Below are 27026 nucleotides of genomic sequence, written 5' to 3'. Positions count from 1 at the left end.
ATTGGCCAGTCAACTTAATGGCACAATTTTGTGTATACACCTATTTATAATAAAAATAAAACAATAAGTAGTCTGAGCATGCACAAAGTCCAAAGATTTTTAAAAATGTAAACTGCCTTGATTTAAAGAAAGGTTGGTACATTCAGTTGTCTACTGGAGTTCATGGCTTATTCAACTTGCAGCACACATTGTGGTTATTTGATGATGTTGGTGTTATGCAGCCTTAGGCGAAAGACAACCTGCCTTAATTGTTGGTTTTGGGAAATCTGCTTTCTTCAATAAACTATCCAGTCACTAGTTTAAGCTCAAGCTATCCAAAACTATTTTTAAAAGCACACAAAGAAGTGAAATACAAAGGTTTTGGAGTTGTGAGAGTTCATACCTAAATCCACTTGGGTTGTCATGTTTTTGTAACGTTGGTTTTATGTTTGGCTCTCTTTTGATATTTTCTTTGTTTATGCTACCAATATGCTAACCAACCACCTACTACTTTCTCGGTAATCATCCCTCAGACTTAAACCAACACTTTTTCAACCTTCATAAAAAATGTTCATAACTTTTGTGATTATACGTTGACTTACAACTAGTTGAATGAGACCTTTGTCATGGCTTGAGGGGTCAGTATCGTTTTCACGAATACTAAGAAACTGAGGAGAGTTTCAGTAAACCTGCCACACAAAACAACTACAAATGTGCAGACTGCTTTAGGGTATACGTCACTTCTCTAGTTTCCGCGTTTGTTATACAGGCAGAATACATTTCCCTGAGAGACTGTATTTTCGTGCTAACTGTGGAGGGCTGATATTCTGGCAATACGGCACCTTCCTGCTGGGATTTATACAAATATTTACTGTGACATTACATTATGCTTATCTTCTCAAAGCTCTAAACTTGTCTTTACATCATTCGCTGATGAATCGGATGAGGTGGTCGGCATCGGTGGTGAAGGGAATACTGTACAAACCAAAGTTAAACATTTATCATTTTCAACATCATCATATGGCTCCATAGTTAGAATCATTGGCTCATTGCTTTTCATCCTTCACACAGCCACTGGAAACATAAATGTAGTTAAATACAACTGCAGGAGATCAGGATTTTACAAGCCATGTGCTGCTCCTGCTGGAAAATGTTGTCTTCCTTCAGACAAAACAATACAGATTTTGTCCACTGAGGGAGCCAAACTGAATCAACACTTAAGTTCCTTAGAATCTCTCAGTTAGTCAGAATGACTCAACTTTAGTTTTTGGAAGATTTTTTATTTCAGTTTATTGCAATCATTTATTTTCTTTAACCTGCTTGCCTTCTCCCTGCATTCAGGTCCAGCGCTATACCATGGCATTAAGATCCAGGAGTATGAGTGTACTCAGGCCATTCATGCAAAAATACAACAACACTTAATCGTGGCTAAAACACTTATTCAAAAAAATTACTTATTCACATGTGGGATGTTTTTGCCACCAAGTATGGCTAAACCAATTATTAGTCTTAGGAGGGATTTATTTGACCCTCCTTAAGAAATTATTATTTCAAAACATTTGTTTGTGTTATTAATTATATTTTTTTCTGATGATATGAAATATTTAAAATAAACAAAAAAGCCTTAACAGAATTAACATCAATGGAGGCATAAATAACTTGTCAAAGTTGTATATTGCCACTATTATAGCATACAGTCAGAATTAATGAGGCTTGAAACTGAAGTTGTTAAAACACTCCCAGGTATAAGGCATGCAAGTTGTGGTGATGTTGATATTTGGTATTTTCCAGTGCTAAACATAAAACAGATATATTTGAGCAACTGGGTTGAGCATGTGTTCTGTAGAAAATGTACTGTAAATCAAGAAGGGGTTGATGTTCCTTCACACGAGCCACCTGGAAATCTCATGACTCAACTAAACCAGTCTGGTACTCTGTCACTTCCTGTGTTCCCAAGCACTGCATCTGACCCCAGGGGCGCAAGATGGCTCAGGCATGTAATCAATAAACACACAGCTGAGTGAACACCAAGAGCTTGTCCTCACCTGGTGGTACAGAGAAGTACTGTATCAGATGTCTATGATTTTACGCCATCAAATCCCTGATGGAAAGGAGTCTCTGGAATACACTCATGCTTAAAATAGCTGCATGATAAAGGTTCACCTCTGCAGCTGAATTCAGTCCAAACACTAGAGTGTCATTTCACCTCCTGGATTCAGTCTCTTCTCTACATCGATCCAACCTGTTTACTGTATCTGTATCTTTGGACAAATTGGAGAGTTAAAAAACAGAATTGTGTTTCAGGAGTTGGACGATTCATATTACTTATAAAGATCATATATTGAATTGTTATTTTCTCCTTCTTAAAGAGAGAGGAGTATATCCTGTCTAGAAGGAAAGCAGATTTATTCATAAATACCGAAACTGCCTTGTGCTGAACACGGAAATGCCAGAAAATCTGGCGTACTAACAACCGCCAACACGTGATGCCTGACGCCACTGCGTTGCCATGATAACCGACCATGCACCCTGTGTGTCTGACAGCTGTTCCCATGGCACCAGGCCTTGGCTCAGTCCCCTGGCCTCCCATTGGCAGGATACATGTGGTCTTGTGGGTCAGAGGTCAGGTGTATGACGTTACTGTCATGTTGTTTTTTTATTCTGAGGAATAGCTGTGGGTTTTTTCCAAACTCGAGTCATCTAAGAGTTAATTTAGAGCCTTTTAAAAAACATCTGAACATCTGTGAGAGAAAGGGTGGCAGTTTGAATCTATGATAACTGTTTTATTATAGCTCATAATTTGTTAACATGTTAACAGCAAAGCAGTTGTTTTTCTTTATAGATTTTTGCTTTGATCTTAAATGTTTATTTTTTGGCATTTGGCCGAAACAAACACATTTAATTTCCTTTAAGATATTTAATAGTTAGTATCGATTTATCATGAATCAAAATCAAATTAAGTTCACTCATACATTTACTGCCTAACTTTACCACATAAGCCATCTTAAGGCACTTCCCAATCCCATTTAATCCAGTTAATATGAACACATTTCTATTCAGATCTGTCAAATCTGTAAGTGGGCCTTTTTAGTCTTGCTCTTACAGAGCAAATATTTCCTCCTTGCAGACCTCCTATGAAAATTAAACGTGTTCAGTCTTGCCCTGATTTTATGTACTTCCACATAGACAGTAGAGCTTCAGTTAGGTCCAGTGAGGAGAGACTGGGGATTTCAGAGACTTCCTTCAGCATCTTACTTTCAGGATGTACTTGCCTGACAGCCCAGGTCTGGGTATCTTGCCAGTTGTTTTAAATGTCAATCATTTAGTATTATCCAGAGAGTAAGACACACAAAAAATAAATAAATAAATAGAACTTTTTTTATACTTTATTTAATACCCAGAGTAAACCAACTTGTCTAATTAATTGGGCTGTCTGCGCAGGTATACAGGCTGCATTCAGCTGTTTAACAGACCTGCTGTTTGGCTGTTATTTTGCCTGTTGAAGTTACCATATTTATATCGCGTTATTAAGTGTGATGGGTGGTTGTTTTCTGCCGTGTCCACATAAACTTCAACTGTGCTTTTCATTCATAAAATATTGGATACACATACCGATCTTTCTTGAAAGCGTGGGACACATTTGGGGACAGAAATATATGGGAAAGGGGAATGTGATGCAGCAGGGTAAAAGACAGGTTGTCTAACAGGAGGATCTGACAAACAACTGATTTTACCAAGGATCATTTATTCTGAAAACTTAAAAAAAAGTCCATTGGTTTTTTTTTTTTTTACTTTTTTGGGATGCTGAAGAGGCTGAGTACTGGAATCCAGCACATACAGTATGGGTGAAATAACTAAAGCACAGAAACTGGAAGACATTTTTTACAACAATGTGAAGAAAGCAATAGTAAAACATACCTTAATCAAAAAAGATTACCATATACCTGTAACCAGTCCATATCTGTAATAGATAACTTAGTTAACTTTTGGACTCTTCAAAAACTCAAATTAAGTACCCTTAAAGACTGACCCTAAAGCCTGATTAGACTGTTACCACTTAAATACCTTAGGTATTCCATACGTCTTTAACCATTGACACACGTGCACGGTTTTTCTTTATAGATAACTGGATGATATATTTATGTGGAAAATGGAGATAGGAGAAAGTGTGTAGTTAAAAATCATCCTGTGAGAAACAACTGCTTTGTAGAAAACATGTATATCTAGCAAATGTTTGCTGTGTACATAGTCTAACTTTTTAATCAGAGGATTGCTTTGACTAGAAACATATTTTAAACAGGAAGATCAATAGCAATGGAAACTCCTCTGTTTAAGTAATGAACAGCTCATTTTTAAACAACTCTGCATTAAAATCTTGTTCATAAATCAATATACCTTATATCATCATCCTTGGTCATTAATCTGTACATGTACAAGACAGAGTCCCCGGAGAGAACAAAAGCATGCAGAGGGAGAACATGCAAATTCCCCGGTCTGGGGTTAACCCCGGGCCATGAATTAAACCCAGAATCCTCTTTTCGATTGGGGAGTGGCGGCCTAGTGGTTAGGACATTGCTCTTGGAATCCAGAGGTCCTGAGTTCGAGCCCCACTCCCACAGACTGCCACTCTGGGTCCCTGAGCAAATACCCTTAAAACCACACTGCTTCCCGGGCGCTGCACAATAGCATCCCACTGTTCCCTAAGGGGATGGGTTAAATGCACAGAGTTAATTTCGTTCCTCTGTACTTGTGACAGTGTAATGACAATAAAAAACTTTGAGGAAAAAAAAGGAGATACCCTAAGAGCCTTATCTATTGCAGACAACATCAGTGCTGCTTCTGACAGAAGCTGACATCCCAAAGGATAAAACCTTTTTATGGTAAAATTCTTATTTCTCAAGAACTTATTGGAGATTTCACATCACAGGCTGAATGTTCCAGCCTTTTCCACATACCAGCTGATTGGCCATGATGAGTCCCAGACTGCCAGTCACCTCCCCGTTCCAACTGTGCAGAGAGGCTGTCTGTTACTGCAGCATTTAAGCCACAGACATCTTAACAGACCCAATCCGTGTGCTAACAATATCTTTTCTTGTTGAAATTATTTCTTAATTCATGGATTTCGAATTGCTTTTTGGATTACCTCTTAGTTTTGTGTGGACAACTTTTTTTCACTACAGACTGACAAAAACAGCATTTTTATTTTTGCTTTGCTTTCACACCTTTATCTGTAAGCATCGCTAGTTGGCTGTGGATGTGACATGGTGAGGGATCATTGTCTGTTTAGTCATTTTTACAGGAAAAAGCTTCCTTCGGCATATGAGGAGTTGTGTTTTCAGTCTGTTTTACAGCCACAAAGTGAAGGTCATATCATCAAAGACATGTCTGCTTTCAACACATCCAGGTAAACAAGGCTGCTAAGAATCACTCATTTTCTATTAGTAGCGGTAGTTGATTTAGAGAGCGAAATAAGAGAATGTAGAAGGACGTTTTTCTCTGTTTTACTGAGCTTAAGACCAAACAGGTGACGGACAAACTCTCACTGTATTTGTGAAGGAAGAAGTTTTCACTCCCCCTCTGTGAGATGCCTATAGAGCATGTCGGCAGCCCTTAACGCACTACACTTCAAAAAGTTCAGTTTAAAGACAGTGTGGGGGGGCTAGCTTTCCTTGATTTGCAATTATCTCGCATGTTATTTCCATCACAGGCAGGAGAAAAGCCCATGAACCACTGATTAACAAAGCAAGCTGAAGATCTCCTTATTTTTTTTCAAACAGAACATGTTTTGCTTTAATTGTTGGCTTCATGATTGTCTGGATCTGTAACATCCAATGCTTTATAAAATTGTTAATACTTCCTTGACTTTTTTATATTTGAAAAATCTTCAAATTTCATTTTTTATTATTATTTTAAGCAAAGTACCTCCTAAGAACATATCAAGTTTAAAGCAGCACTGTAAGGTTAATTTAACAAAAAAAATTGTTTTTAATTCTGATACATTCACTGAAATCAGCCCATGTAGTTATTACTGTAGGACTTAGCAGGTAAAATAAAGAATTGTATATCCTGCTGGTTTTTGATCCCATAACCGGAGTAATTACATTGGGTTAGGTGTAATTTCAAAATCTAATCTCTGATTTTAGTGGAAAAAGAGACAATTTCCATCTGTACTTGTTCTTGGCTTTCTATCTGGTTCCTTAGTTCATTCTGGTATTCCACGAATGTTCTGAATAAACGTTATGTTATTCTTAATGATTTTAAATGTTACTAATCTTTTAATGAAAGTAATACGTTTAAAATTGTCCCGCCAAAAAATTAAAATAATGTTCCTGGTAGACTTACAAGTACTCCATAACCATCAATGGTACTTTTATCGCAGTGAAGAACAATGGTGCTAGACCCCATTTACAGTTTTATGACTTTTGAGATATTTTCCTACCAGTTTTGCATATTAAAACATTGAAAAGGTTTTTCATTCTATATTTGCTAAATCGATCCCTTTTTAGTCAGTTTGGATGTGTAGTGGCTCAGGAGGTAGGACCCAGAATTCAGGCAAGAAAGATAGAGGAATACTTCAAAAAAGTTTTTTCAAACAATGACAGAAACGGATCTGCAGCGGCAGAGGCTGCAGTGGCTAGGGCTTCTGAGGCAAGAATGTCTATTGGAGAAAAACACAGGTTAGTGACTATGGAAATGTGACGGAGGATGATTTAGAATGCGTGAGTCACTAACCTGGTTTGACTGTTCAGTCCGTGCCAAGAGAACGAGGATGATTCCAGCCGGTTGGCTGACAAGACGCAGCGGGCGCTGCCAGAGAGTTCCAGACATGGAAGCCTACAAGGCTGCAGAGCTGACATAAGATCAAGCTCAAGGCTCAGGAATGGTCTGGCCCTGACGGCTGGGACCAAGGAGTTAAAATAAAAGCAGGAGCAGGTGGATAAGATGAGCAGTGATGAGGAACAGGACAGAGCTAGACTGGTAAATGAAATGGGGATTCATGCCAGCCACCAGTTTTGACTTTAACTGGGCCATTCAGCTATTAAATGTATCTCTGTGATTTCAAACAGTGGATTAAATTGACATATGTTAGATGTTTAAAGCCTGGGATAGGGTTGGTAACCTACCAGGTATTTGTCCCTGAAATGTGTGTTGTGTTCCTTGGTCTTTAAGATGTTAGGTTCCCAATAAAACTCTTAGGCATTCCCAAAATGACAGGAAATTTAAATATCACACTACACAGAGTAAGTAAGTAAATGACCTCTGACGCCAGAGCTTTAAAAACAAATGTCGCTCAATACATGTCCACGCTGCACTATTCAGCTTCTTATATAACATTTTCAAAAACATTCCATTCAAAATGTATGCACTTTGTTGTGATGATTTATAGGTAATTAAAATTAGATGGTTTACAGCACAACGTAAAAATACATAGTAGTATGAAATAAGAAAAATAGAAAAAGTTCAAGGGTTTGAATATCTTTCAAAGAGTAGTTTTTATTCAAAAGGTTTTATCTCAATGTCATTTTTAGGGTGGATGAAATTGTTCTTAGAAGTGTTAAAAGTTGCGGGCTTAATCTCTAAAGCCAACCTTTATAATATCTCTTCCAGGACACTGCACCAGCAGTTTGAGAGCTACAAACAGGAAGTACGTCGCATCGGGGTCGAGACGCGTCATCAGCCGACGCAGCAGAAGGATGACGCTCCCACCTGCGGCATTTGCCGCAAGACAAAGTTTGCTGATGGCTGTGGTCACCTCTGCTCATACTGCCAGACCAAATTCTGCGCTCGCTGTGGAGGGCGGGTCTCTTTGCGCTCCAACAATGTGAGACTCCTTAACTCTGGCATACTCCTCTTTTTTTTTATTTTCCTCTTTTCTCACCTACTTCATTCCTGCTGCAGATAATATAAAGCTGCTCCTCCCTGCTTTTGTGCTGTGTCTATATGCGTTATCCTCTTGCTTTCTTGCACGCTTTGAAAAACCAAAGTGTGTGAAATGAATGGCTTTACCCCTAAAATGGACCATGAATGGTTCTGAATTGATGCCGCTTTGCAAACTTAAACAAGAAATCACACTATTTGGGGTTTTGTGTTGCAATGACACTGTATTTGTCACAGTAAGCATGAGAGCTTTTGTGTCACTTTTCTCAAGTCACATCTCCAGGACTGGAAAGAACAAAAAAGGAGCTTCAGTCACCTGGTATCTCTTTAGCATATTACCACCTAGAAAAAGCGACACAGTTTGTCCGTTTTTTGTTGCAGACTATTTTAGGCACAATTATTATCAAAAGAAGGAAATCAGTGCATATAACTTACCCCTTTTTAAAGTAATAAAGGATCACATACTGTAGAGCCGATTATCCAGATTATTATTTTCTTTTAATGTGAACATTAAGACATAATTTAAAACAACAGGCATTAAGGGTGGAAACTTAAAACCATTTTGATAAACTAATTGAATAATGAACCTATTGTATAAATTCCATTGTGAGCTAAAATTAATTTTGAAACAAAAATTGTATGATAGTTTAATCTACCCTTTGAACAGTTCTTATCTAATTCTAAAATACTTAAGATGGATCAAATTTGAACATATGGCAGATTTTTTTTCGTCACAGTTTGCTATTTCTAAAACATCTATTCAACAGAAGTGACACTATGACCATTAGTAGTCATATTTGACAAGGTTTAAAAAAGTAAAACAGCCAATTAATAGTTATAAACATCAGGTCGCTCCAATTTAGAACATTGTGATTTCCAACCCTTAACCCAACATTTTTTTTTGCTATTTTAGGACTTAGCCCTCCTCCATCTAAGCCTTGTCTGGGCTCCCCTCCAACTTAAGAGAGCTCTCCTTCTGCTTACTTTACCTGAATCTGGGCCCTCCACCCTCAGCCTGCTGCTGCCCAATCTGTTCAGTGTTCACTCATCCCAGTTGGGACTGCAATCATACTGGGATCGCATGTACACAGACCTGAAATATCACTCAGATTATTGGATAAAAATAGTTTCCTGCTGGTGAATTCATTCATATATCTCTTTAAACACAAGACATGTTGAAATGTGGAAATGACAAAAGACGAACTTAATCACTATATATGATTTATCAAAGCAGGATAATCGTTACAGCGACTTATGAATCACAGATCAAATGTTCACTGATCTTTTTTGCACAAAGTCTAAGAATTTAGCCATTACACTGTCACTTTATGTTGTGAAATTCTTGTGTTTTTCCATGTTTAATATCCAGAAAAGTCCAGTGTAGTTTTTTGCAATTTCTCCCCTTATTGTTCCTGCTATTAATTTTAGAATTTCTGTAAAACTTTGAAATATTAAAAGCAATAAAACATTATAAACTTTACACCCCCCTCCCACACACACACTAAAAAAAATTAAGTCTCTTTATACTACCAGAAACCCATTACTATGGATTATGTGTTTCATATCCTAAAGAACAATAGTAAGTAGTTCAGCATCCATTCTCTGCTTTGTGAGTCGACTGCCACGGTTGCTAGGTGACAGAGCTTACCCTAAGTGAGGCGTGGTGACAGCTGGGGAAGGCTGGACCTGTTTGAATTTATAGCTGAACTCTTCTGGCCTCCTTATTTTCAAAGCCTCCGAAGGAACCAGTCCAGGTAGACCGATTTCTTTGGAGGATGCAGCTGCTGAAATCGAACAAAGCACCTGTGTTATGTAAGAGTGTGATGGCCACTCAGTTCTCCAGGAATGTGAGGACTGCTGCTCAGAGAGTATAAGTCATGAGAATTAGAAATGCAGAGATCAAATGAAATACCAAGGAATAACCTTATAGCATTGTTATAAGCTTAATTAATTAGTTCTGCAGCCCCGATCCCCTCTTATGCTGTCTTGTTTACAGCTCAGCTTACATATTTTTTATAGGATTCAGATCTGAGAACTTGAGATGACCATGGAAAGGGCTTAATGTTGTGTCTAGCAATCCATCTCTTGTCTTTGTGGTTTCTTGTAGTGACTAAGAGGCCCTTAGTGTCATTTCATATTTATAAAGTACAAAAACAAGCAAAATTTATTAAAATTTATATACTCGTGCCTGTTCTAATTGACTTAATTCTAGGTAAAGTGGTAATTATACAGATACGTTTTTCTTTACTTATTTTTAAGCCAGTAAGTCAAAATGAAATTTTGACTTACTGGCTTAAGTAAGTATGGAGATGTTACAGTACACAAGATGCCTTCAACATAGAGACATGAATATATTAAATGGTTTAAAAAAGTAACATATTTTTTACAAGCATTCAGTTCAGTTTATTGATATAGCACCATTCACAACACGTCATCTCAAGGCATTTACAGTTCAACCAGATCATACATTCAAATTGATTCAAAGTTTTCTATCTAAGGTAAACCAGTTGATTGCATCGACTCATTGACTTGAATGCAATCTCTCAGACTAAGCATGCTTGTAGCGACAGTGGAGAGGAAAAAACTCTCTTTTAACAGGAAGAAACCTCCAGCAGAACCAGGCTCAGTGTGAGCGGCCATCTGCTGAGGCCGACTGGGGTTAAAGGAGAGAGAAGCAGAGATGTAAAAAGCAACTGTGAAAGGCGGCCCCTTCTAAGCATGTGCTTAGAAGGCTAAAAAGAAAGATGAATGTGGAGCAATGTGGCTTTAGATGAGTTGAGTTCATCCTTTTGCAGGAGATCTTTATCCTTACATCATGCTAATATCATGCCAAGCTGGTTCATGCATGTACCTGCAACAGCTACCCCCGTGCATTTGCATTTGGTTATGTCCACCATCTTTAAACTCACTAAGTATGAAGAATGTTTAGCAATTCTGCAGAATGTAAATAACTTCTGCACCACATCCTCTGTCTCCCTTCTGTCTTTTGCCTCTTCTTCTTCCACACTATCTACATCACTAATTTCCCTTTCCCTTACATTTTACTCCCCGCATTGTTTCTGCTATCGACAAAACCTCTTTCCCATTTTTCTCCAATCCTTTCTTCACGTTTCTTAATTCTCTCTGCTACCTGGACTGCATGCCACAAAAGGAGGACAAAGTGGTTAGCATCTCTTTTGTGTTCTCTATGTGCCACAAATATGATGTGTATGTCCTATAAGGCTTAAAAAAGTACACTGGCTGCTTTCAAACCTGGAGCTAAGACCTCTGTCAATGAATGCGAAACATGTGGAAATATAGATTCTTTTTTCTTATCTTTTTCATGTTGCCAAATATATAATTTTCAAACTCAAAAGCAAGAAAAAAAAGGATGCAAGATGGTGAGCTATCAGTTTGGAATAAAGCCAGTGTTTGCATAAACCCACTGAAGGATTATTGAATCTACTGAGCAGAAGGAATCTGCTACCTTTCAGACAGTTTATGTCTCTCAGCATTTAACATACGTTCCTGGGTTGGAGACACCTGGAGCAGATGTGTTTTTGAACCTTCATGACTAACCCTGTGTCCATTGTTTGTCTCCTCCCCTTGCAAAGTGTCTCATAGTGAAGGACAGGGTAAGACATTTTGGTAAAAGAATTCTCTGCATGGGTCACTTCTATTCTTCCCTCTCCCACCTTTCAGGTCTGTGTTCATTCACAGCTTTAGAGTTGAAATGGGCCAGGGTCAATTGTTTTGTCTCATAAGATTGAGCAAAGCTGAGAATGAATTCAGACATTAAAACGGCAGCATGAGACAAAATAAAGGCTGTTTTTTTAGAGGCGTCTGAGCCTATATCAGCAATCCCGACCCTGTCTTCCTTTGGTTGTGAGTATGGCTGTGCTGGGAGAGGAGTGGTCATAGAAATATGGTGATTGGCACGGAAGCTGGCATGAGTAGCAAAAAAGTTTTTTTCTGACAAAGCTTTTACCTAAAAATTCAAGGATGCCTGTGCACGTTTTCCATGTGCTTTAGACCAGAGCAGCCTTACCATGGGGAGACGGGATGGGCTTCAATTTATTTGTTCCCCTTTGCATTTTTTCAAAAGTTTTACTATTTGCCAAAATGAAATTTTGAGAGATATCATGCTGGTAAATCTAGTTGTGCATCAAAGGTGTTTTAGGTTAAAAAAAAATGTTGTGCTTCTGGTTTTGTGTTTTATGTGAGCATCTAAATAGTTGCTGCTATCTCCTTGTGTCTCTTGAGTTTTTGTACAACCACAAACTGGACAGACATTAAGTGATAAAAATGGCCAATAAGACATTGCTCTGTTTTGTTTTTTTATCAATACCCAGAAAATAAGGGTCTGACTTTATATAAGGTTATTAATTAATCAGCAGTAGTCTTTCAATCCTCTAGATCTAATAATTATCATAAATAAATCAGAAGACATTCTGAAAAAAAGAACATAAGGACAAATTTCAGGACATATTTGTGTCCATAGAGATAAATTATGAGTAATGTCAAAGTAATTACTGTAGGTTACTGTGGTCTGATTTGCTTTGAGAAAGGGGGAGGGGGAAGGGTGAAAGAGTCTCCAAGGATATTTTATCCTACATTAGTTAATTTATCAGTGACATGTCTTAACATCAGTGCAACAGCTGACCTAGAGAGAGATTCCACACTTCCTCAAACCTACGTTATGCAAACAGACATGTATTGTTTTATTTACCTGTACATGTATATATGAAGTGTCTTTTGCAATGTTCTGGAAACAAATGGTTTGTATTTCAAATTTAAAATACCACAATTTGAAACACAATTTCGAAAACTACCTTATAAAGAGATTGGTTGGTTTTCCTTTTTATTCAGCAACCTTAAAGAGACATTAGGGAGTTTTCTAACCGTACTGCCACTTGTGGCCAAAAAAAAGAGCTAAAGCACTCTTCTGCTCATTCTCATAGCTCACACTTAAGATTATTTATTATTATTATTATTATATATTTTTTTTTTCGCCTTACCCAGTGTTGCCATGGATGTCTGAGTTGAACTGGATGCTGGAGTTCTGTCAGAACAGCATAGACTTAGTTTTTATCTAACCTAAATGAAATTGGATTCACAATATAAACCACAGTCACTGTTTTCTATGATTTTAATCATGAAAACAAAATCGAACCAAATTTTAATTCTTGCACACACATTTTTTACTACTGAAGTAAATTATTTTAAATTAATATTGATTAATATGGTTTTAGCTATAGAGGCTTCTTCTCTCAACATCCCGGAACCTTCAGTCATGTCTCAATGTTTCTACAGCCAAGAAATAACAGTATAACAAAGCTGATTGTCTTTTATAAAAGTTAAAATAAGGTGTTTTTTCTGGTCCGGACCCTGCTGCTAAAATTTAATCTGGGAATAATTCTCTTCTGTGCATGTGCTCGCATGTGTATTAGGGCTGGGTATTTTCAACAAAGTCCTAAATCGATTCAATTATGATTCATACAGTTCTAAATCGATTAATTTGAAAGTGGTTCAACCGTGTTTCTATGCAGCACATGAAATAAAAGCCAACATAAACTATAAATCAGTTAGAACAATAACATCCCTTTCTGTATTATTTTGAAACTGTGTATCATTGGTTTTTCAACTTAAAGGTACACTATGCAACCAGTGTTGATTTTCCAGCGAGGCTCCCCCCAGAGGGCGAAAGTAAAAGTGCAGTGTCGTAAATATGCACAGCTGTTCTCCTGGTTTCTCCGTCAAGCCAGGCGCGGTTGTTTTGAGCTTAGCAGACAGGCGAACGCAACGAATGACTAATGCTGCGTTCACACCGCAGCTGGCGCGACAGAAGCAGCGAGTTTACATGCAAAGTCAATGGTTGACGCGCGTCAAGGCGCAGCAAAAGGTCCCGCGGCGCTTTTTGAGCAGCAGGCGCAGCGCGTCTGAGCAGCTGAAGCAGCGCGTCAGGCGCGTTTAATCATCTGACGCAGGGAGAGAGACACAGCGCTGATGATCAGAGGCTATGATCTCTCCTCTTAAACAGTTTATTGACGCCTAAATTAACTTAAAATGCAGAAATCTGCCGGCAGAATATGCAGTTTGGATTATTTAGATGAAAAACACCTACCAGCTGCCGCGGTGAACCGCGAGGAGGCGACCCGGCCAGAGGCTGCTGATGAAGGGATTCCTACTGTCGGCGCATCCGCTGGTATGTGGGGGTCTGAGCGGCTCCGACAGAAAAAATATTGTAAGGCAGGATGATAATCTGAATGAACTGACTGCACTGATTGCGTTTTCAGGTGTATTTTCTCACTTAAAAACATATTAAAACTACTTTATTCCCACTGATCACAGCAAATATAGCTGCAAGGCAGAGAAAGGATAGTGAAGCTCCGCCCAACGCGCGTCAGACACACTTTTGCACCGCGCAGCCAGAGCAGCAAAGCTGCTTCAGCCGCGTCAGAACTAACTGGTACAAGCAGCAAAAATGAAGCAGCAGACGCGATTTTGCTGCTTTTGCTGCGTGAACGTAGCATAACTGCACAAAGATCGCCACTGTGCTAGCAACGAGAATGCTTTTAACTGGGGGCGTGTAGCAGTTCTCGCCGTAAAGCAAGACTGACTCTCGCGAGACTTCTGAGCCTGTGGGTGCGGGTTGGTGCTCCTGCAATTGCACGTGCAGTATTTCCCCCACAGACCACCAGGGTGGCCGAGAATACCTTTGTTCAACCTGAAATTACTAATTTAATCATCCAAAACGTTATGGAACACATTAATTAACTGAAAAATGTTGCATAGTGTGCCTTTAAAACCAACCATGAACATAGAATAGAGAAACAACTGCCTTACTGGTTTGTAAAAGCCCTGATCCAACATGCACATTAACATGATGCTCCATGTGACTCTTTATTTTTGTTTTTATTTTTACAAATTCAAGTACATGACGAAGCAAAAAAGGAGCTCTTTTTTTAACTACATTTCAAGTATCCAGTGCTAATTGTAATAGAAGGTTTGGTTTACTGATTATATCAAAACAGCATCCAGGAATTGTCTTAAATGTACATATTTCGTAAACCATTGGAGATAAATACAGGCTCGAAAAATAGATCAAATGTAGTTCAGACATGTTCATAGTGACAATTATTAAGACTTTGTATTTATGGATATTCATCAATAATGCTTATACTATTATATAATTTATGTCAGTAGAAACTCTAAAAAAAAAGTATAATTAGAAAATCTACACATAAAGAGTTATAGGAATTTATACTATACAGCAAAACAGGCTTCAGCATGCATTTTATTGTGCAAAATGTGAATGTTTCAATACAAACAAAAGTAATGTTTGAAAGGTCTCATTTCTTCCAGAACATGACCCACATCCTAACCAAAGCAGGACTCTTACATATAGCATAGCCTACTACACATATCATGGAAAACAATTTTCATTTTTTAAGTGGGCCAAATCATTTGAATAGAAAGTAAACTAATGGAAATTGCTGCTGTAATCATTTATTCTTTTCATAAACTTATCCCTGGTTTATAACAGGTGTTATTTTGGTGTGTGGCCTCAGTGTGCATATTTGATGTTGCTCATAGTGTTTCTGGGTGTACTCAGGGGGCTCATGTGTATGCTCAGACACATGAAAACATAGCGGGAACATTGCTTACAACCCCATCTGTTTGCACAAAAGCAGTGTTGCAACGCATTGGGATACAAAACCTTGTGAGCATCAGCTGTGTTGCTAAAATTATGTTTAGAAAAAGGCAATTAGCGATGGAAGAGACAGACTGTTATAACACCTACAAGTTTAGGTCTATCCTGTAGGAACATTGCAAGGAAAGTCGAGGTGCCTGTGAGAAGCCTTGTTTACCAACACAAAGCATTTAGAAACTGACAGAAACTCTGACAAGAGGAGGTGTAACAAAGCCGCATCTGAACTGAAGGACAACTTTCTGAGAGTTGACAGCGTGGGTAATGGGTGACAATCGGCTTTAAGTGGAAGTGGGAACAGCTCGCGGACACGTGTCTACCGGGGTCAGACGACTCGGCGTGTGACCCATTTTAAAATCGCCTCGGCTCTGATCGGCACGCAGTGGCAACACCAAACTCTTGTTGACCCGCTAAATTACATGACGACTTTGAGTCCAGGATACAGACGTCACAACATCGTGCCGGTCACATGTTAAATAACAAGCCCAAACAACTCTGCTTGTAATCAAGAAACATGGTACAGCACCGGCAAGATAGATTTATGAGCTCCTTATGATCCGCAGAGAAGGGGAGATTCGTCCTCAGGTTTCATGCACCGTTCGAGTACGTCCATGTTGTTCTCCAAAATTTACTTCACAAATTTCCATCACACTATCAAAATCAGCAACGCTCATCCAGCTTGTTGCCAACATCAGACACTCAGTGGAGAGGGGCAGCGGCCAAGCAGCTTGCCAGTAGGAGTTAGACCCGGCTTTTCGGACAAATGGGAAAAATGGCCAAAGCTGATTGTTAGGGGGTTAACCCGTTTTTTTAATACATGGGTTTTCAGTGTGAAAGCGGCTTCTTCACACATATACTCCCTCCAACATATCTTGGGTCACCCCTGGGCCTCCTCCAGGTAGGACATGCCTGGAACACATGCAGAGGGCGTTCAAAAAATGACAAAGCCACCTCAGCTGAATCCTGTCGATTTAGATGTTAAATAGAGAAACAGTTCTACTCATAGTCTCTCACTAATGACTGAGCTATCTATGGCAGCATCCAGCCACCCTGTGGAGAAAGCTCATTTCAGCCACTTGAATCCCAGATCTTATTCTTCTGGTCCTGATCCAGGTTTCATGACCATAGTTGACGTTAGGGATGTATATTGAAGGGCGAATCGAGAGCTTTGCCTTTTCATGGCAAAAGGGAGCCAGCAGAAACCCGTCATCTGCAAAAAGCAGGGATGAAATCCCCTGGTCCAGAGCAGAAATGACTACATTAATGAGTAGAAATTCTGAAATACATTCTGTTTAATAAACTGATGCAAACAGTTACATTTAAACTTCAATTATTTTCATGTTTTCATTTCAAAGTACAATGACGCATTAAACTGAGTGGGTTTCAATGGAAAACCAGATATACAAATTAAGGTGTAATAATATTGACTGATTGTGCAAATTTTAAGGAGGCAAATTCCTTTTTTCTTTTACACTTGTTGACTCATTGAAACTGCAAACTGTTTATGTGCAAAGATTAACTATTTCATGTGCAGATCTGCCTCAGAGTTTAGGCTCAGACTTGGAATGGGGAAAATCTATCAATTGGTGGGGAAATATGTCATTATTCCCTTTCAGTATGCAGTTTTAGGGGTCAATTTCACCTGCATACTGCACCTAAATTTGCCACTTATAAAATACAATAGTACCACAATGAGACAATATGATCATTGTAACTGCAAAAACTCACGGTTTTAATGCAATAAGAAAATATCAGGGAAATCCTACTACGGCAGCAGAATTTTTATAATGTTTATCAGCATTTCAAAACATTGCAGGTGTGACCAGAAAAGAATGCCATCTGAAAAAGTATAAAAATGGTTTTGAAGAAAATATTAGTGGAGAAATCCAAACATTGTTTCCTTATGTGTGTTTTAATGTTGGCTCCAGATGGCTCCCAGGGAGGGAACTAGATGCTTATGATCCATTTCCTTTGTAGACAAGCACTGCCTCCTAGTGGGGGACAGAGAAAAGCTAGTGCCAGACACATTTCTTCTAATGCCAGTGTAAAAAAAAAAAAAAACAATCCAAAGTTTAACATTTTGTGTAATCTTGACTGCTATTAGTGGGTTATCAATGATCAGATTCCTTGCTTAGGCATTGTTAAGAATTAATATATGTCTTTGGGAAGGATTGTTTGCTTGATAACAATGTTAAAGTTTTTTTTGCTATGTTTAAATAACTTTAGGGTGGGTTGTGAGAGTAAGGATGCAATCATCTTTTAAATATAAAACATATATAATGTCCCCAAAACACTAGAGGACTTTAAGTAAAGCACAACAAAATGTAGCTTTTGCTATGTTCTGCATAATTTTAGTCAAGCTAGTCAATACTTGATGACTTATCCTCTCTGCTTAAACTCTACTCCTATGTTCTCTTCTACCTCAGATGCCTCTATAAAATTCCTGCAATCCCTTTCCACTGTATGTCTTTATTTAACACCCTTCTGATGCATTTTCCTATTTCGATTTCTTTTTTCTCTTATACACTGTATCTACTGTCACAGTATTTAAAAACAGTATGCATATGAGGAACAAAAGGCTCAAATGTGAATACAGAAGTTGACATATGTTTCACATTAAGTAAAAATGTCTCAGGTAGTTTAACAATGTCTTTGAATCATTCAACTTAGATATTCTTTAGATTGAAATAACAGGGCCATCTTTTTGACGTACAAGTGCATGGATTGATAGTGCATTGTTACTGAACTCACACTGAATATTCAGAGTAAACTTTTGGTTTATTAACTTTAATTAAGTTAAAAACGCAAATTTCTTTTTTTTACATTTAACCAAATCAGTGGTTCAACACCTCTATCACTCCCTCATAAAATAAATGAACGCGTTTTTAGTGTATACGTCATGAAACGAGGACAGATGGACCCAGTATTCAGGAGAGACAGTCAGTAGGAAAGTTCAAAAGGTTTATTAAAATAAAAACTAAACAAAAGCGTAGCTGTGGCTCACGGACACTGCAGGGGGGGGGGGGCGTGGCACTGCCCAATCTCTCACACTCTAGGGGAGGAAACACAGGTAAGTGACCACGATAAACTGATATATGATTATCTGGGTTGGTCACTTACCTGGTTTAACAGTCCAGACCACGAGTGTCCCCAGTGCTGCAGTCCCAGAGGTTATGCTGGAAGCTGATCCTGGTGAGGGATCCAGAACAGACAGGAACAGACAGGAACAGGCAGGATCCAGATCAGACAGGAACAGAGACAGGTGGCAGGATCCAGACTTCCAGGCATGCACAGGCTTCCAGGAGGGTTCAGAGTCAGACTGGGACCAGAAGCATGACCAGGTGGTCACGCACAGGAGCAGACAGGATCAGGTGCAGATGGGCAGGCACAGTGGAAGAGGGTAGCCGAGACAGGACGTAGGAACCGGAACTTGAAGCAGACTTTAAACTGGTCTCCACCCAGGAGCCAGGCTTACTTTGATAAAAACTGAACCTCCCCCCATAATGAGCCAAAAACCCAGAGGACTCCGCGGGGGAGGAACAGTGGACGATCAGGAGACGAGACAAACACTAAAACCCTCATTCCACTTGCTGCTAGGATCCAGGACATGAACCATGACAAAAAAAACAAACAGACAGACTAACAGAAAGACAAGTAATGATCTGGCACTGAATGCTCAGGCTGAACTGAATATAAACCAGAGGAAACAGGAGAGAGGAATAAATTATTATTGAGGCTGGGAAGGAAGAGGGCAGGTGAGAGGAATTACTAATTAGGGGAGAGCAAACAGGCCAGATCATGACAGTATATTTCTAAATTTTATTTAATAAAGCACTCAAGAACTTTAAATTTCCAATCCACAACTTTTTGTGCCCTCTGATTTTGCTTGAAGAAACAAATATATTGATATTGAGCATATTGCATATCAAAATACAATAAAATATATTTTAGTTGTATGTAGTGTGGTTCTAGATGGATCATATGTTGCTCTACAATCTCTGCCATGCTTTCTGAACAAATGCCAGGCAATAATTAAGCCCTATATAATTGGAAGAAAATCTTTTTTGTTTTTGTTAAGTTTCTTGTCTGAAACACATGGAGTTCTAACAGTCTAGCTTAGATAGTCCAAGAAATTTGTGACATTCAGAAAGACTGAAAGAATGCTGATGCTAAACAAGTGTTTCATTGTATATAACAGTGTCATCAGTATTTCTGCAGCAAAGTTGTAGTGAAGGATTTTCGCGAATTCTTGAAAAGACCCATCCTCTCCACTTTTTAAAAAAATGCACATGCAAAACCCTGTACCCGCTCCTGAGAGGGAACACCTATTAAACGCGTGCCAGAGCATGCACAAGCCAATTTCTCCCTATGCGTGGTCTGTTTAAAAGTTACTGTTTGCATAGCTCATACGAGCTTACTTTCCAAAAGAAGATTTACAATTTTTCCACTATGTCAGACACATCACCGGTAAGTGAAAATGGTGACGAGCAAGTAGGATGGCCTTACGTAAACATATCGCCAGAATGGAGGATCGCATATTTTGTTGATCCACCCGGAAAAAGAACGTGCTCCACTATACCTTTAAGGAAGGAACAGTTAGAAGTCATCTCCATGTCGGATGAAATGTGGATTTACGGCCTCACCACATGTGCTGCTGTGTTTTCATCCGATGCCCCCCTTGGCTTCACTTCCTGCTAGCAGAATTTATCTAATGCCTTACAAAGAGAAATGGAGTGTTATGTCTTTGGCGATCGTCTTTCCTCCCACGATTCACAATTTAGCATTCAGCTATAAACGATGCCTGCCGCTGCCTCATAAGTAATCCAATGCGATTGTGTGTTGGATACTTTGGTCCCTGTACACTCAGTGAGCAACTGCCCTCATCCCCATTGACCTGTCAGCCCCACAGATGCCTTGAATCAAGGCATCTCGCTGCTGAAAGAATGCACAACGGCGGCATTTAGTTAGCAGGTGTACAGATGTTAAATTAATGGATTTTTGGTGGCTTTTTCTTTCAAACCAGAGAGGTCTACACTGTCTATCTGTATGGAAAAAAGAACAGTCAAAGAAAAGGAACCAGTCAATTCGGTCGAGTATCAATGAATCTGTGTTTTGTAGATAAAATATAAGCAAAGGCATGTCCTGCTTAAAACTGTGAAGATAAACATGAAACCAATTTTTTTCTCCTTAATAAAAATGCAATTTAAATGCAAAAAATGACTGTTTAAATTAATTTAATCAAATCTAACGCTAGAAAAAAGAAAACTAAATTCGATTAGTCTTGGGTTCACATCTAACAAGCATAACGTGATCAGATAGTCACATTGGAAAAAGGAGGGGAAACAAAGTGGGAAGTCGTGAATTGTGAGTGGGTATTCTCAGCTGATGATGAGCTGAATAATGGTGAGAAAATGAAAGGATTACAGGCCACTACTAATCTGCTGGCCGTCAGCTGAAGAGGAGAAAGTCAGAGGCGAAAAGAGGTGGCAGTGTGAGGCTGGCTGTCAGGCAGCCTGACAGCTGTGGGTTGCGCGAGCAGCTGATTTAGTTTTAGATTAGTCTGGACATGCGCCAACTGGGATTCTGTCAGGCCATGATGAATGTGGTTTGGCACACTGAAGGCTAAACGCTAAACTGACTGCTAAGTGCATCTCAGCGGCTGTCAAGGAGTAGCTTTTGGAGTTTTCTAAATGTCAAAGAGATGTTTTTGTTTTGTGCAGCGGTTATGTTGTGGAACACGTAGGACTTGTGTGTTCCCCACCTCTTTGGATTTATTCTCGGCAAAATAAACCTGTGGATTATAAATGCAGAGGGAGACAAATCCTGTTTTTATGCAGTCGAAGTGAGGTGATATTTAGTAGCCATGGCTGCATGTGAGTATTTGATGTTTACAGGGTTTGTTTTTTTTAGAGGGATGATATTTCCTATAAACTATATGTGTCTTGAGGATGCAGTATAGAAGACCTTCCTTTTTTGTTCCGCAATATTAGGATTAAAAGCACACGCCAGACTGGTTATGATGTAATACCTCTCAAATTGTATTTTTCTACAGAGCTAAAATATTTTCTCACAAAAGCTAAAATTTTTGATTGTAAAGTAAAATGATTCAAAGTAACTACAAATTTGCACTTTCACAAGGCTGTATTAGTTTAGGATTTAGCCATGCTTTTTCTAAAATGGAAAAGGGGCAAAATAACTAGCATCTACAGACAACAGAGAATCTCATGTTTGAAGAACTTCATGCACTTTGCAGATTTTGCACTTGTGTCAGTTTAGTATAGATCTACAATAAGTTTGATGAATAAGTCGACATACATAGAGTTATACCTGAAAACAACATTTGCAGTAGAAAGTTGACTGTTTACATGGGGCAGATATACAGCTTTTCAGCTATTGTTAAGTTTTTAGTAAAATATAATTTTGTCACTCTTAAATATAATTCACTCTTTGGTGCTTTGTGTTAGTTTATTCTTATATCAGGTTTGCATCTAAAGCTCTCCTAAACAGTGTTTTATATAGAACAGTAAAGTGAAATATTTTTCTTTACCAAATTTGCTCAAACTGTTAAAGTTACTGAACCATTTTCCTCCTCTGTTCTGGGTTTTCTGTTAAAGGGAGAGGGACATATTCAAGAGAGCCGTTTAATAACATCTAAATCTAAGCAGTACAAATCACGTTGCCTCTTTAGAATTAAACTTGCAGAATCATATTGTGAACTTCTATCTAATTATTGATTCAGGATCTATTTATTTTTAGGTTTGGTGTTTTTTTCCTTTTTTCCTTTATTTTCATTTAAATACCAATTTACTTGTATCAGGGTGGGGATCTTCTATCCTTGAGGGCAAGTGTCCTGCAATGTTTAGATGTCTCTTCACTCCAACACACCTCAATCAACTAAATAGATGGTTAGCAGGACACTGAAGAACTTAACTACATACTGGGGGAGTAATTCAACCATTTGATGTAGGTGTCTTGAACCAAGAAGACATCTAAAAGTTGCATGACACCCTTCCTCGGGTTCTGGGTTGCCCAGCCCTCACTTATATGTATGGCATTTTTCTCATGTTGTTCTGCTAAAATTAGCTTGTAAAACATTTGTTTCCTTTCAACCTTTTCAGGTAATGTGGGTTTGCAACCTGTGCCGTAAGCAACAGGAGATTCTCACCAAATCAGGAGAATGGTTTTCGGGGTCAGGAGTGAGGCCCGGGAGCCTGGGCAACTCCCTAAACAACCCAGCCAAAGCAGGTGAGGTTCAGCGTGACAGGAAGCTCCTCCGCTCCAGATCCCAAGCTTCACCCTCTAGCAAAAACACAGGGCCGCTGGACGGGACACCGTCACCTGCTGGACTCCCCACTGCCAAGGCTGGGGACACCATGCCAGGCTCTCGCTCCCAAAGCGAACCACCAAAAGAAAAGTAAGATATACAAATTTACAAATGTACCACAGTATGCCTTTATTTCTATCCTTAGCGTCGAGCCAAGGAAATATTTTAGATTAACAAAAAGAGCACAGGGAAACAATGTTCAGTAGCATGTGTTATACAGTGGCATTGAATTATTCCTCTTTTAGGATTCTTTAGGAAAATTCTTTCAAAGCACTGAAACAAACCAAACTTAGATGCTAGTGTACTAACAATCACAAAATCCTTCTTCACCTCCCCCATCTACTCTACACCCTCAATTCCCGTCAGACCTCCCCTTCGCATAGGATGCTATGATCTCAATTCATGGATGTCCTACAGAAAATCTCTATAGCTTTGGATGGAATTCCATATCATTGAACTCTTTAAGAGCTTCTAAAAGCTCACGCCTTTTACAAAGCTGTCAACTCTGCCCTATGTATTTATACATTCCCTCTATGTAAAATGTCAATTATTTTCATTGAAGGCATTGTAAAGCCATTTGATCATTATAAATGTTATTATCCGCATGACAGATTCTATAAAACATTTCTAGCACCTTTGTATGTTTTAGCTGGTTAATGTTGTTCTTTCCCTGGAAAATTTATTTTGATATTACCAAGATCAAGTCTAATATGATTCGAATAATTATTTTTATAAAATATTTACTGAGATTAAATTACCTAAGGAGTATTTTTCTTTTTACTCAGAAAACGACCAGTATCTCTCCATGAACAAAATGGAAGGGGGGTGATAGGACGGGGCAGTGGTCGCAGACCTGGCAAGCTGCAGTCTCAGTCATCCCTTGAAGAGCGTGTGAGCACTGATGACAAAGGAGAAAGACGGTTTGGAGAGGGACGTCGGCTTGAAAAGATCCATTCTCAAGACTACGAGGATGGCGGGGAGGACCTGAGACATTCAGGGGTGAACCGCAGACGTCCGGAGGACGAAGAACAAAGGGAGAGACAACGCCGCGAGGAGGAGTTTCAGAATCGTTATCGGAGCGACCCCAACCTGGCGAGATATCCAGTGAAACCCCAAAAAGAAGAACAGGAGATGCGAATGCATGCCAAGGTGTCGAAGGTACGGCACGAGCGCCGACACAGTGATCTTGCAATCAATGAGGTTGGCTTAGGACCAGGTGAAGGAGGAGGTGTAGGGGGCCATGCACCTTCAAACCGTGTTGCCAGAAGGAGTGGTGGTGGCGAAGGAGACCGCAAAGGCCTCCTTGAGAACCACAGAACCTTTCCTGGTGACAGGACCGTGGGGATGGGAGGCGGACCTCCGCCTACAGGAGGAGGAGGAGGGAAATCAGGGTCCCAGACCGGAGGACAATTGCCTAATGATCAGGGCTCAAACAATTCCCGCCCGGAGTCTGGCACAACTAGGGACAAAAGTGGGGAACACCTGCTAAGGAAAGTCTCACAGAGTTTAGACCAGTCTGACTCTTTGCGGCCACCCCCTCCCCGGTCATACCAAGGCAAGCGAGGAATTAACAAGAGGCAGATGTCCATCAGTAGCTCAGAGGAGGAGGGTGGGTCCACTCCTGAGTACACCAGTTGCGAGGACGTGGACATGGAAAGCGTCAGCGAGAAAGGTCAGTCAGACAGATGTGCTCAGTCCACTAACTCACTAATCTAAATCTCTCTGAACTTGCATGCCATCTTTTCCTTTTTTTAAACTTCCATTGAACAGTCATTGTAATAGTTGTTTTCTGAGTCTGACCTTTTCTCTTCTTTTTCACCATCCTCTCAACTTGTATCCCTTCGATGGCATAGAGACAATCCTCAAATCTGTCTGTCTACTTTATTTAGAGCATTGAAAATACATTTGATCATAGTACTTGCTTTCTTCTCACATCCAAATCATGGGCAAACTGTCTCATGTGGATCCTGTGCTTATAGGGTAACAATCAATTGGGTAATTGGTCAGTTGGCTAGTGTAATCTGATCTGCAGCAAGTGCAAAAAGCACTGATTGATTAGGCAGAAGGTCAGACACATTTTTTAATCTATGACATAATCATTAGCCATAAGAAAGGTTAATATAGAGATTGAACAAAAAACCTGATACTTTGGATTCATCTTAAATTTGATAAAACGGCAACCATGATTCAACCTAAACAAAGAAAATATTAAAGAGTGTTAATGTTAAGGAAATAGTTTGTCAGATTAAAATAGACTCAGACCTAACCTATCTGATGCTTACAATGTTGCAATTTAAGTGTTTGGGCTATAAAAGTAACTGAAAACAAAATAGAGATGTTTCCACCACTAAGCACAACAAGAAGTACTATATGCATATTCCCCATACACCTCTGTGTGCTGCAGATATATGTACTCTGCTGCTCTGAGAACAGCTCTCATTTATTTCAAGAGTCCCAATGATTTAGGCCAGCAGATTTGTGGAATTAGGTCACTGGCTCGCTGGAGCCACGTAATGCTCTGCAAACATCCAGCTGCCACAGCCAACCACGGATCTGAAATCAAGCCCGGCTGTGGCTACATGCTGCATACTCCACTCTCTGTGTTACTAAAATAAGACCTGCAGGAATATTTGTTTTTAAGGGCTATCAGTTGGAGTTAGCTTTGCCCAATTAGCTAATCATTCTCATCAGTCACAAATATCAGCTGTTTTAATCCAGATTATTTTAACTCAGAGGCCAGTAATGGGTAGATAATGAAGATTTGGATTACTAGGTGTTTTAAACACTCATAATCTGTTACGCAAAAGAGAAAGTATTTTTTAAATGTCTATTTTGTGTTTGTGACTTTAAACATTTTTGTAAAGATGCTCTGATAATTTATGGATTTTTTTTTAACCGACTCAACTAAATCAGCTTTTATAATTTTTATGCTGGTGGCAGAACATTGCCGGCGTCATAGTGTACCAGGATATAGCATATGTCTCAATATTAAAATGGTAGGTTTATAAAGTAAATGGTACAGTAACTAGACTGAATCTATATAGTGCTCAAATTTAAAGCAGTATCAGGTTTTGAAGAAAATAAAATGCATGGATGCAATTATTGAAACTTTTCCGGTAAACAGTTGAAAATCTTTATAGGCACTAAAACAAGCACAGTCTAAATAGATATTCCAGCCAGTGTCCTTCTTGTTTCTCAGAGCATTTTGAACTATCTTTGGTGATGAGCTTCAGAAGGAGGCTCCCTGCCATCATCCTCATCTTTTGGTTCGTCCTCTTTCTATTAAATGTGAGTCCGATCTCAGGCTGGGCTTGTCTGAAATATTAATATAACTTCCAAACAGAACAAACTCGTTTACACGATTAAAATATTACTTTAAACGGTCCAGGAAAGGATTTATTTTATCTGCAGGCATATTTAGCTTCTGCTTAAACTATATTGTCAATAATAGGCATATTTGCTATGAGATAAATGATTGGTCAGGGATTGGTCCAACAGCTCCTGGTCTTCTGTCAATTTTTGTTGAAACAGCCATAGACAAGGATAGACCCTGCGTCATTGGGTGAGAGACGTGCCAACTGAGCGGCCATCTTAGGTCAGACCAAGCTGCCGTCAGAGACAATACATGTCAATCTAGGCAAAGCCTACTTTATGACTTTTGAGACTCCAATGAACTCTTAATCAATTTTCAGATAAATTGGCTGACTGTAAACATCAAAATTTCATGGGCTACATGGAACCAACTGATTGATATAAATTATTGTTTAATATATTACATAATTTCAATTTTGTATTAACAGTTAGAAAACTTCCAGAGCTACCTCTCAGGATGCCGGACTTTTATTCTGTCTATGGTTGCAAATAAAGGGAGACCACAAACCAGATCCAGTGGAATTAACTTTCATAAGTAGGATTTTAAAATTGATTATCCTCATGTTTCACAGTTACTGTTTTTACGGTTTTCACACAAGAGATACTGTGAGCTGGAAGGGATGGAAGCAGAAAAAATTGCTTACAACACCCTGATTTCTAAAAAGTTTGAATAAGGATTTCTAAAACTAAACAATATATGGCAATATATAACAACTATATATACATAATATATAACTGTAAATATATAACAATATCAATATATATGTATATTTAACTATAAAT

The 27026-nt window shown here is 39.0% G+C and overlaps 1 protein-coding gene across 4 annotated transcripts in view; it reads left to right on the top strand.

Annotated features, from left to right (window-relative positions):
* LOC107085504 (regulating synaptic membrane exocytosis protein 1-like) overlaps positions 1-27026 on the top strand; it is a 90720-nt gene that overhangs the window by 19677 nt on the left and 44017 nt on the right. For 3 of the 4 annotated variants that reach the window (XM_015375844.1, XM_015375845.1, XM_015375843.1), the window contains exons 2-6: positions 7588-7801; positions 11009-11020; positions 11451-11471; positions 22666-22961; positions 23657-24543. In XM_015375844.1, coding sequence (XP_015231330.1) covers positions 7588-7801; positions 11009-11020; positions 11451-11471; positions 22666-22961; positions 23657-24543 — 1430 coding nt within the window. The remainder of the gene's footprint in view (positions 1-7587; positions 7802-11008; positions 11021-11450; positions 11472-22665; positions 22962-23656; positions 24544-27026) is intronic. The other variant, XM_015375846.1, reaches the window with a different exon arrangement.

This window comes from Cyprinodon variegatus, unplaced genomic scaffold (assembly GCF_000732505.1).
Source record: "Cyprinodon variegatus isolate N-32 unplaced genomic scaffold, C_variegatus-1.0 Scaffold126, whole genome shotgun sequence".
Lineage (NCBI taxonomy): Eukaryota > Metazoa > Chordata > Actinopteri > Cyprinodontiformes > Cyprinodontidae > Cyprinodon > Cyprinodon variegatus.
The sequence above is the reverse complement of the archived record's forward strand: the minus strand, read 5'-3'. Positions and strand labels throughout refer to the sequence as shown.